Source organism: Zootoca vivipara, chromosome 2 (genome assembly GCF_963506605.1).
Source record: "Zootoca vivipara chromosome 2, rZooViv1.1, whole genome shotgun sequence".
Lineage (NCBI taxonomy): Eukaryota > Metazoa > Chordata > Lepidosauria > Squamata > Lacertidae > Zootoca > Zootoca vivipara.
The window spans coordinates 95,713,999-95,726,319 of NC_083277.1; the positions used below are offsets into that span (position 1 = coordinate 95,713,999).

Consider the following 12,321-nt stretch of genomic DNA (forward strand, 5'->3'; position numbering starts at 1 on the left):
GTCATCTTGTTGCATGGCTTTGGTTGAACGGAAAAGAAAGGGTGCGATTTAAAAGGCACTGAGTCTCAGCTCAGACATCATTCCCCAGGAATATCTCGAGTGTGTGCATCCTCCCTCAATCCCTTGGAATCAAAAGCATCTGTTTCCATTTTACTTCATAAAATGCTCCAAGCAAAACGAGGGTAGTTACACATTCAAACATAGATGAATAATTCCATTCATTAACGATTCAGCAACTGCAGATTTGAATATTCAGAGGATTTGTGCTTTCAAATTTGATTTGCAGATTCCAAGAGATTTAAACAGCCCTAAAGGTGGTGGGGAAAGAAATAGGAGAAACAAACCAGCCAGGGAGCTGCTCCAGCCATAACCTGGCAAGACAACTGAAACATTCTGAGTGAGCAGGAGAAAGATGGTCAAGGGCTGCGCAGGGAAGGGCTGGTGGGCTGGTGAATGCCTTGCAGGTGCCATGCATGCACTGCCGGTGCGCACACAGCGGGGATGTGGGAGGTGATGCCAGAGAATAGCCTCCAATGTCAGGTGAGAAGCACAGAACCACAGACAAGTCTTGGGCTAATGCTTAGTCCACTGTGGTTAGGAATATTGGAACCAGGGAGAGAAAGCCCAAGTTTATCTGCTGTTCCTGGGGCCCATGAAACCAATGTGTCTTCCTCACTGTCATAAGCACCCCACGCCACCAAATCGCCGAAACCAGTCAGCCGTGCCCAAGTTAAGGGGACCCTGAGCATTGCAACCAAGACTGCCCTTGCTGGACATCCTGCTGAAGTACGGATGATTAGGAAAGCATCCTGAGTTCGACAATGGTATATGATGTGCTGGATTGTGGCCACCGAGCCCCATGCAAAAAATAAAAAAACGAAGAAGTCACCAGACTGCAGCCGAGCTCCCTGCTCCCTGCAGCCTATGCCATGGCAACAGCCGCACTGCTCCACATGGCTGAGGCCTTGCACCTTGCGCAGATGCACTCACCGAGCTTCAGAAGCCAGCCTTCACGGTCTGGGTTGAAGAAAGTGTGCGTCAGGTCATTGCCATCATCCTCAGGAATTTTGAAGGGCTCATTTTTAATGCTCTCGTACAGATTCTGGTAGGAGGAAGAGAAACGCATTGGGGGCCTGTGCAAGTCCAAGTCCTGCTTCCCAGGAGGAATAGCCAACCTGGGAAGGGACCAGCGTTTGCATGCAGAAGGTGCCGGGTGAAATCCTCCACATCTAACATGCAAAAAAGTAACGGGTAGCAGGCAATGTGAAAGATCTCTGCCTGAGGACCAGGAGAGAGTCTCTGTCAACCAGATCAAACACAACAGGAAAATAGTGGGTTAGATGGACAAATGCGACCAGGTACAAAGGCAACTTCCAATATTCCGATGACCCGCCACCCCCATGTCCCTTATCGCAGTCCTGTGATTTTTGAACACTACTTCCATTCCCTTTCCACAAAGCTCACCCTAAGTAGCTCCTCGGGCAGGTCCCCGCCATCATTGATGCCACGATTCATGGCAATGAAGCGCTCCACTGTCGGCTTGTCCTTAACGTTGGGATTATGAAGACTGGTGTTGAGCATGATGATGGCAAACGAGAGCACATAACAGGTATCTGGGGTGGAGAGAGGTGTGAAGGATAGATCAAGCACAGAAAGGGGCTGCCCTTTGGCTCCCTCCATTACCAAGGCACAAACTCAGAGACAATTGGGTAGCCTAGAAAGTGTCCTCAAGTCCCAGGATGCATGCTCTGTATTGGGTTGTTTGCTATCTTGGAGTGGGTGGGTGGGTGGCTGGACGGGGAGTGCTGCTGGATCAGACCAAAGGCCCATCTAGTCCAGCATCCTGTTCTCAGAGTAGTCAACCAAATGCCTGCAGAATGCCCACAAGCAAAACACAAGCTCAAAAGCCCTCTCCCCACTTGTGATTCCCAGGAACTACTTTTCAGAGGCATTCTTCCTCTGACAGTGGAAAGAGAACACAGCCACCACAGCTAATAGCCACTGATAGCCTTGTATCTGTGAACTGGGTCTTTCCAAGCCATCCAAAGTTGGTGGTCATTACTCCATCTTGTGGGAGCAAAATCCACACTTTAAACTATGGGACAGAACTTTGTGCAGCCCAATGGCCAGCCCTTCTCCACTCCCAAGCAACAAAACTTGAAAATCTGGCAGTGGGAGCCAGAAGGCACCCAACCGAGAACTCTCTGAGGATGCTCCGCTCCAGGGAAAACTGCATCCCAAACCCTTGCTGCCTGCAGAGTTCAGCTTGTCGATTTGTGCATACCTGTTGATTGGAAGACACCGGGGTTGCATTGACAGTACCGTTGTGCAAAGGCTTCCATCATCCGATCAATCTTTTGTGCTTCGCCCGGCAACCGGAAGCTCCAAAGGAACTGCCTGCGGGGGAAACGAGCACTTAAGTCAGCTCAGCTGAGTAGGGCTGTGAGCGAAGCTGCCACAGAAGTAACATTCCTCGGTAGAAGGGCTGTGTGATGTGCCAGAGACTTCCAAGTCACATATTTCCCTCTGTGCGTGCACTGCAAACCACTGCACTTTCCTAGGGAGCCCCATAGGCCATGCGTGTCCTCTTCTTGCCTTTTCCGTGCAGGAAGAGAGAAAAATGACACACCTCTGATTCACTCACAAACATCCTGCTGCCACTCACCGCAGTGCCTGGACAAGGTTGAGGTCTGTAAACTCATGCAGCTCCACGAATGAGTGCAACACCTGGATATTGAAATCATCTCTGCAAGGAGGCAAAAGAATAGGGGAACATGTGAGAGCGACCAAACTCACCTATCCCATACAGCTGCCAAACCCCTGCTGCTGCTGCCAAGAACTGGGCTCTCCTCCTGCCCTGGCCTGGATCATAGGAAGGTGCCTTATCCCAGGTGGGACTCTCTCTCCATCTAGTCCAATATTGTCTGTTCCAGTGGTTCCCACATTTCCCCATCCCAGCATGGACTACCGGATAGTCTGGGCAGACCGCTTAATGATTTTTCTGGCTGTTGCAATGTGCCATGCTAGACAGGGTATGTTTTTAAATTGTGTTTTATTACTCCTTTTATTTCTTATGTATTGTATTTTATTGTGTCCACAGAATTAAAATCGAAACACAATATAAGAAATAGAGGAAGCAATAAAAATGCAATTAAAAATCAATTATGAATGTTTGATGCCATGGAGTTGCCACCTCCCATCTTCAACTACAAATCCACAGAAACACCTGGATGAAGTTTGCGGACCTCTGGTGGTCTATATGCACCAGAGTTTGGGAACCCGTGGTCTATTCTGACAGGCAGTCTTTCTCTAAGGAAAGACATGTAGAGAAGGTTCTCTGTCATGACTTGCTACCCAACCCCCCATCATTTTAATTGCTACCCGATCCTGGATCATTTTAACTGGAGATGCCAGGAACTGGACCTTCTGCATGCATGCAAAATATTCAGTGTTCAGTCAATTCTGGGCCTTGAAGATGGCCTGGTGTCTATTCTTAAGGAGTTACCAGAAGTCTTCCAAGAAGCTTCAGAGTACAGGCAAGTTATTTCAAGGCTTTAGGTGTTATGCAGTGCTGAAGTACCCAGTACTGGCCAGCTGCAGCGAGAGCGATTCTGAAGTCCCACACAGTTGAAATAGTCACAATTTCAGTTGGCATTCCTCAGCTGTCCCCTTCAACTAGGTAAGCAAAGCTTGGGTCAGGTCACAGAAACCCTCCAATTAGCCAAGGATGCTACAAGGTCCTGACTATGAACTCCTGTTCAGCTAGTCCACATGGGAAACTCGAAACAATGGGGCACTGGCAAGAGATCTCTTGGGACCCCAAGTTCTTTTCCCGTTTCTTGAATGCCCATGAGAGATAGGAACCAAAGTCCATTATGGTAGTGGCTATAAAGGAAGACCAAGCCCCAAAGCTCCCTTCTCCCATTACCTTTCACCCAAGTAGTCGCCAATGGCTGTCTTGTTGAGCCCTTCCCCTTTGTAGAGGAACTGGGCAATGTCATCGCGGGTGTTCTTCAAGAGGTCGTTCTCTATCAGGAACTGGATGCCCTGAAAGCACAGAAAGAAGAGGGTGTCTCTCTGCATTTGCCCCTGCACAGGACACGCAGGTACAGGAACCCCAAACACCTCCAATAATGCACAGAATGCAGATAGTAAATTTGAAATGGTCAAGCTGTGTCTCATGCAAAATAGTGGCTTGCCTAAGACCATTTAATGGGTTTTGTGGCTGATGTGAGATTTGCACCAGTGGCTTCCTGGCCCGCAACTAGTTCCACCTTCCCTAGGAGCACATGTGCCTGTTTGGGCATTTCTAGCCATTTGCCAGGATCAGTCACCCTGAGACCCGAGTATCCCAACACCATGCCAAGTCCACAAGTCACGTTCCGGTGAGCTCTGCTGCTAAGGAACACCCCCCACCTTAGAGCTCTCCTTTAGGGTGGAACAGGGAAACAACAGATCTTGGGCACTTGCTTCCCAAGAATTCCTGAACAGGAAGGAATTGCTCAAGAACAGTTCACACAAATAATGTTGTGGAAAGAGAACAAGGCAGATGGTGAGAGACACACACAAGCAGAGTAACCACAGATGACAGTAGCCAGTTTGCCTGCAATGAGGGACCTTGTGGTGGTCCCTGGACCACACCTGTTGCCAGCTCCATAGTAAAGAAGTGTTGGTTACCTTCTTAGGGTCCATGTTGAACTTCTTCCTGCCCATCGCCACCTGCTTGTTCCTCTGCATGGTTTTCCTAGAAGGCACAAAAGATTTGGGTTAGAGACACCCCCACCAAGGAGCAGCATGGGGCTGTGCCACTTCATCAATGCTCCACCTGCCTACATCTTAGTCATAGATATGAGGCAGGCTAGGAAATCAGGCACTTTTCGTTGTCTGACAGGGTGCATCACACATGCACAACCCCCCCCCCTTACTAACGGCAAGCCTAAGTTTCTAAACACAAGGAAATACATTCTCCACCCCAAGAAATAATGAAGACCTCTTGCCACCCCAGCTAAGTTTGGGTGGAACTTGGATGTCTTCCCAGCACTAAAATGGAGCCTACAGCAGGGAACTGGCATACTAGCAGACTGGTTTCTAGACCATATACTGTGGAAGAGGAGGAGGCCTCCTGGGATGCCCTACATGACAAGGGCCTGGAGTCCGCAGGCTTGGGCAAAGGAAGCCACACTGAGTGATTGAAAGAGACGTCACATGTCAGTTTCCATTGACAATTTGGGCCACCTAATCTGTTGGTGACTCCATCTGCCTCAGTTCAGAGTTAACTACCTGAGACAAGGAACCTGCTGCCAGATGGGGAAGTGAGACCAGTCCTAGAAGAGAGGAATTTTTTGGGGGGGGATGGGACGACTGTGGGCAAGACAAAACCTAGAGCCTTTAGCGGAACAGGCCAGGCCAGAGATCCCTGATGATATTTAAGGCAAAACAGTAGCCTGGGAGATTTTCGTTCCACATGGTTACTTAAAGAGACTGAACATTACAACCAGCCAGCCAGAAAACACACACACACACACACACACACACACACACACACACACCCCACTGTCACCTCATTCTTCTCAATAGATCAGCATGATCTTCTTTTTGACAGGCTAGAGGCTCAGCATATATGCCTCAATTGTAAGCAAAGCTGCTCTACATGAACAGAGCCGGGATTAAAATGTCAATTCTCAACACAAGTGTGATGGAATCCAGACCAAGGGAATTCCATTCCTCAGACAACTGAAGTCAGCAAAATAGGCAAATCTATTTTTACTGGGCATCTGAATGGGTCTCCGATAAGTCTTTGGAGTTATTCTTCAAGTTTAAACTCTTGTTTGCCTTTAGATATTGTTTTATCCACAGCATGAAATGTGCAATGTTATCTGGACTGACGTTCAAGTATTGCTCCTGGTAGAAGGGGTTCTCTTCTGTTTTCAGTGGGCCGATTTGACCCTGAATATCCATTCAAGTTAGAATTCATGCCAGCTCTGCCGTGCAGGTTTCTGCTTGCTTTATTTCTCCCTATTTCTTTTCTCAGAAAGCCCCCCAAAATATCGCCTTCCCCATTCCTCCAGCACAAGCGCCACTCACCTCTCTTCTGTAGAGCCCAGGTTCTCGATTTCATTAGTGACCTCTGCTATCTCATCTTTCAGACGCTGCAGAGGAGAAGAAAGGCAGGGGAATGAGCACACCATCAAGTGGGGCTCTTGGGGGGGAGCTTTTGGGGAATTATTACTCCAGCTTTCTCTGTCCTCTTATGCCTTTGCCCATGCTCATTAATCTAGGTTTGAGGATCAGTTGGGTTGGGCAGAGGGAGGATGCATAGAGAGCAGAGGAAAGACTTCTCCACAAAAATCCAAGAGCCTGCAAGGTAGAAGCTCAAGGGTTCAACAACAGAACCTCTCCCTTCCTGCGTAAGGGGAAACCCTGTTCCCTTCTTCGGAGACTCATCAGATACAGCTTAAGCCAGCTGCAGGCACCCACTGCCCTGGGAAATGAAGACCAGAGAGAAGCCTGCCTGTCTGCCTGACTTGGCTCAGAGGTAGGCTGGGCTATGGATGCCAATCTGTGGGAGGCATCAGCATGCTGAGCTCTAGGAAGGAAGGAAGAAGAGCGAGCCCCTGGGGCTAACACAATTACTGGGCTAATCTCATTAGGAAGTGTCCAGCATATGGCAGTGATTAGCCTCTCCTACTGCCTTATTTATTGCTGATAGAACTGATGAGCAGCCCTGCCAAGCCTGGTACCCATGAGCAAGTTGCCACAGGAACAGGCAGCCCATGTCAGAGTCAAGCAAAGGGTAGGCCTTGCTGCCTCTGAGGGCATGGAAGGAGTGGGACGCAGGGAAGAGGATGTTCTCCCGGCATCACTTTGGAAGGCGCACCCCAATCTTCTTAAAGGTCTACACCAGGCATCCCCAAACTGCGGCCCTCCAGATGTTTTGGCCTACAACTCCCATGATCCCTAGCTAACAGGACCAGTGGTCAGGGAATATGGGAATTGTAGTCCAAAACATCTGGAGGGCCGAAGTTTGGGGATGTCTGGTCTACACCAATACTGGCTAGTTACAGCATCTTTCCTTATATGGGAAAGATGGAACAGGTTGACTGGGAGGTGGGGCTGGTTGACATAGAATCTTATATCCGCAACCTTCCTTCTACCTTGTCATGTCCATAAGGTACATCAACCTGACAGGTCAAGGCTAGAGGCGGGTGGAGATGCCCCTCCCCACTAACTTGATGCTTCGACATGGAAGCAGCACTGGATAATCAGACCCCACCCCCAAGTCATTTCTCACCCCCAACCCCTGCTGGGGTGGCCAGAACTGTGCCTGGCTGCTGATCTGCAGTGACGTTTGCCCAACACACCTGCTGTGCACAGCCTCAGGGCTGCTGTGCACAGAATCCTCTGAGGGAACAGGAGCAGGAATAGCCATGCACTTAATATCCAAAGAAAGAAATGCCAAGGGTTTCGTGCCCACAAAGAACCACTTGCTGCTAACCCAAGATGTGTGTGTGTTTTGGGGGGGGGGAGTTTCCACTGTGGTTACTCAGGATGAAGGTAAAGTAAGTCTACATGTGCTCAAAGGCATTCTATTTTTGTGTGTGTCATATTTCCAGGGCCAAGTCATGGCACTGAAAACAGTTAAGCCCCAAAAAAGAGGAGGTGGAGGAGGGAAAGCAAGGACACACAGAGGCACAAAGTCTGGAAGCTACAAAACAGCCACCAACCCTTCCTTGGAATGGGAACTGGTAGGAAGCATTGTGTCCGTCTTGTGCCATACATACAAACCCCATTAATCCAGCAATTACTTGATCACATCTTAGGAAGCTGCGTTAGACCCAGTCAAAATCACTGGTCCATCCAATTCCAATATTGTCTATACTGACCGGTAGGGAATTTCGCAGCCCTGCCTGCAGATGCCAGAGACTGAACCTGGGACCTTCAGCATGCCCTCCTGCACCCTGCACACCACACCCCTATCCCCCCACATACCTGTATATCTGCCAGCAGCTCCTGCTTGCGTCGGCGGATGTTTTCAAGTTCTTGACACTCCTCAGGGGTCAGGTCGCTGGGCACTGCCAGGGTAAAGAGACAAAGAGAGAGTTGCTTACAATGGGTGGATCTCAACAAGGATATGATGTTCTCCTGGCAGGCCAGGGAGACTGACGCAGCAGTCACAATCGCACCCAGAACTGCTTGCTGTAACCAGAACATGCAATAAACCCTTGGGGTATGCAACATATGACCTAGCGTACACATTTTATTCATTCCACTGTTGATTCCACTATATGGCATTCATCAGCACAATATGTGTGATGACCACTTGCTGATATGGGTTGATGGTGGTGCTGGGTTTTTTTGGAGGGGAGAAATAGTCCAATTTATGAGGCTGGAACAGCAAACCAATATTTGCTATGACAAGCCAATGGGGCCACCATTGTTAGATACAGTGTGTATCTGTTAGATTCTGGGAGCAAACAGGCTATGTGTTTTACATGATGCCTTGCTTGTGCATTTCCCAGAAGCTTCTGGCTGGATAGTGTTGGACACAGAATGCTAGATGAGATGGATCCTTTTGGTAACTGAGAACATAGCAGTCAGACAAGTCAGAAACTGCTTTGCTTCAACAGTGAGTAGCATCAACTTCCCACAAATCATTTCTTTCCCACTCCACTCCAAAATCACCAAGCACAGAATTGCTGCACTGATTTCTGCATATTAGGTTAGAGAGACCTGTGTTTGATCACTAGCTGTCAAAGCTCCATTGAACACAATTAGATCCTACTTTGAACAACAGAGAGGAAGACATTATTTCTGGGAAGGGAAAGCCACAGAAACATATATAAATAAAGGTCATTGTGAAGGTCAAGGCAACTGCAGGACTCACAAGATAGAAGCAACATTCTAAAACATGGAAAGCCATGGTTTGTTGCTGGCTTATGAAGCCTGGTTTATTTTAAATATGGCTTGGTGTTACATGTGAACCCAGCACCCTTCCTTAACTGTGGTTTGCTTGGCCAGCCCACCCTAGACACTGATGAAGCTACAAAGAAAGGAGGCAAGAACAGCTGGAAAACAAAACTGACTATAGAGTAACAAGCCATGGTTAGTTTGATTCTCTGTGGGGCAACCTCTGGTTAACATGTGGATTGTTAAGCAAACCATGGCTTAGCATTATGTGCAAACCAGAAACTCTTCCTTCTAGGTAGCCATTAAAAAAAGACACAGATGTCTCTCACACATTGAATCTTGCCAACCTACAACCCAGTCTCAAGATTCAGGAATCGATGCTTAAGCAAACATTTTTGGAAAGCTAAGCTCCCCCAAACCAGGCTGTTTATTGCCAATGACATGAAAGGCAAGATTAAATTGTTGCAAGTCTTCTCCTGTAGGACTTCCTCCCCTCTTCTCTGCCTGCAACACATGAACAGGTTTGGGGAGGGGTGGGTAGAAAAGTCCTACTGCAGCAGTGGACCTTGTTCCACTGACGCATACATCACTGAATGCTATGTTGAATTCTTCCCAAGGCTTCTCCTATTAAGCACCACCACCACCACCATAAGGAAGGATCTAAGGCAGGCATCCCCAAACTGCGGCCCTCCAGATGTTTTGGCCTACAACTCCCATGATCCCTAGCTAACAGGACCAGTGGTCGGGGAAGATGGGAATTGTAGTCCAAAACATCTGGAGGGCCGAAGTTTGGGGATGCCTGATCTAAGGCAATCTTGATCCTCCTTAGTAAATTAAGGATGTAGGTGTGCTGCCACAAGCATCAGGCAACGGGGGCAAAATTTGCCATCATACATACACAGCAATGTCATACTTCCAAGAGATGGCCCACTAAACCCACTGCAGTCATTCAAGGCTACATTTCTGTTTTTGCCACTGTCCAAATGACCCCTCTGAAACAGTGCTAGGATACACGCAGAGCACTGCACAAAGGTGACTTGAAGCTGCAGGCCTCAGACCACAGGCCAGCTCTCCTCCTTTCTCATGTGTGAGCCCAAACAAAAATAGAAGCACTTAAGAAGGCCACGTTGGCTGTGGCTTCCTGGCAAAAAGACTCTTGTTGAGCACCCCAGAAAGAGAGGCAGGACACAGCACATGAAGGTAATGATCCACCCCAGAACTCTGTCTTGCATCTGTGCGGCATAACATACAGTGGATTCTCACATCTGCAGCTCGCAGCATGAGACAGACATTTCCCAAATACCACTGGAGGAATTCAAGCAATGCTCCAGGCATCACATTCTAGTCTCTGCGGGCAAGGGGAGTGTCTCGGTTTGACCCTGCTGGGAGCATTGCTGATTCAGCTGCTTTGAGATGGGGAGAGGCAGGACCAAGCCCAGAGGTCAACGGAGGAACAGAAGGCAGGTTCCACCATCCTGACCATACTACTGCAGTTGCCCAGTGGGGAACGTCTACCCAGACAGTCAGGGGCAGAACATGGTGGTGCTCCCTTGCCTTATGAAAGGTGTATGGAGAGCAGCGGGGTCCCTGTCCTTAACAGGGAGCACAGACCCGTAGCTGGGGTGGGGAGCTGGGCTCCAGCTTTGAGGGCTATTTCAAAGAGATCAGAGTTCCTGACACAACAAGGCTCCATTGTGTGGCTGCTGGAACAGAGAAGCCAGAACAAGGGAAGTGCCTTTTCATTGCTTTGCAGTTGGACACGAGGGCAGGAGCCCAAAGCCAAGATACTGCAGCCGCAGCATACAAAGGAGGTAGCTCTTAAAGAGGCAGTGCCTCCCCGCCTTCCAACAGGCAGGGCAGGTGGGCCCAGAGCAGGAGCTCTGGGAGACTTAAAGCTGAAATTCAGCATTCAACTAAGTACCGGTAGTTATATAATGCATTAATTGAATGGCACTAACTGGAGTGGAGAGAAATATACCAATCTCCAAAAACTACTGTGCTCTCTCAGAAGCTTAACAAAAGCAAAGCGCAAGATCTCACAGAGGGCCCCTCTTTCCAACAGCAAGTACAGTGAATGTGCTGGTAGACCTTACTCCTGGATACTCGTCGTTATCTTGTTTCCAAAAAACCCAGCACCTAAGGGCTGGGAGCCCCTAAATATGTGCAGAATTCACTCCCAGAGGTCTGCCCTTCCTTTTGTGAATGGAAAAGTGCACTCCCCCAGAGCACCTATCCTTTGGGGAAGAAATGCCTGGAGTCTGAAATGTAGCATCCCATACAATGTTTTCACAGAATTGTGGAGTTGGAAAGGACCACAAGGGTTATCTAGTCCAACCCCCTGCAATGAAGGAATCTTTTTTGCCCAATGTGGGGCTCAAAGCCACAACTCTGAGATTAAGAGTTTCATGCTCTACTGACGGAAACCAGTGGCTTCAGCTTGCTCCTCCCCCACCAGACTAGATGATAAGGCTTATTGTTGAATGACTACATGAGAGGGGGAAGTGCAGGCGACATTCTAGGGAGGACAACTGGTCTGCATGAGATCCGAGAGACCAAGGAGTAAACAAGCGGAGTGCACCCCATGGAACAATGTCCAGCATCTCCACGGTCCTCTTTGGTGCGCAGGCATTCTGAATCACAGCGCATGTACTCTGCCACAAGCGCAGCTGGCCCTCCTATGTCATATCCTGTCGAGTTGGCAATTCTAGGCCCACGGCCCTGCAATGACTCCAGTGGAGCCATCCAAACCCTGGCTCGTTGGTTACAGAAACAGGTTTCTCATAAAAGGTTGCATTAGCAAGATGGATGGCAAGAAGAGCCATCACGACAGCCTTATAAACAGGCAAAAACCCACAGAGGTGAAATGCTACAAATGTCAATGTGTTCTCCACACACACCCTCCACTGGCCCATGCCTCTTTTCTGCATTATTGGCTCCACGTTGCCTCCTGAACTCTGTATGTCCCTGTTCAAAGATGCCGGCAATTGGTTTTGTCAACGGAAAAGGCTGGGCCTTTTGGCTTAATTGGGAGGAGAAAGTGTGTAAGCGACCCTTGTTCTGGCTATTGCTATCAACATGCAATAAAGCAGCTGACTGCCACATTCACATGGGCCTTCTTTATTTCATAGATCATTTGACCACAGTCAAATAATAGGCAGTCAATTGACTGGTATCTGACTGGTCAATTGACCTGAGTCCCAACTCCAGCTAAGTCAGTGCTGCAGATAAACAGTGGGGCTGGTAATTAGGAGAAGATGTTATGAAGGAGGGGCTGGGGCGTGTGTCTATTTATGTGCCTCCATAAGTATAGAGAAACACTAATAAGCAAAGGCACTCTGGGCTTAGTCCAAGCAAAATACTTGAGTAAACGACTTCCAATCAGCCGGAGGGGTAGTGCAATGATTTATCCAGAGA

The 12,321-nt window shown here is 48.7% G+C and overlaps 1 protein-coding gene across 4 annotated transcripts in view; it reads right to left on the reverse strand.

The window, feature by feature from the left end:
* Positions 1-12,321, reverse strand: part of CYTH1 (cytohesin 1) — a 58,179-nt gene that overhangs the window by 12,041 nt on the left and 33,817 nt on the right. For 2 of the 4 annotated variants that reach the window (XR_009557203.1, XM_035104206.2), the window contains exons 2-9: positions 7,990-8,072; positions 6,085-6,149; positions 4,678-4,744; positions 3,929-4,047; positions 2,666-2,746; positions 2,285-2,397; positions 1,465-1,613; positions 991-1,102 (exon numbers count right to left, since the gene is read on the reverse strand). Coding sequence is in view for 3 of the 4 variants with exons in the window: in XM_035104206.2 (XP_034960097.1) it covers positions 991-1,102; positions 1,465-1,613; positions 2,285-2,397; positions 2,666-2,746; positions 3,929-4,047; positions 4,678-4,744; positions 6,085-6,149; positions 7,990-8,072 (789 nt within the window). In the remaining variant the exon portion in view is untranslated. Of the gene's footprint in view, positions 1-989; positions 1,103-1,464; positions 1,614-2,284; positions 2,398-2,665; positions 2,747-3,928; positions 4,048-4,677; positions 4,745-6,084; positions 6,150-7,989; positions 8,073-12,321 lie in introns of all 4 variants that reach the window. The other 2 variants (XM_035104208.2, XM_035104209.2) reach the window with 1 other exon arrangement.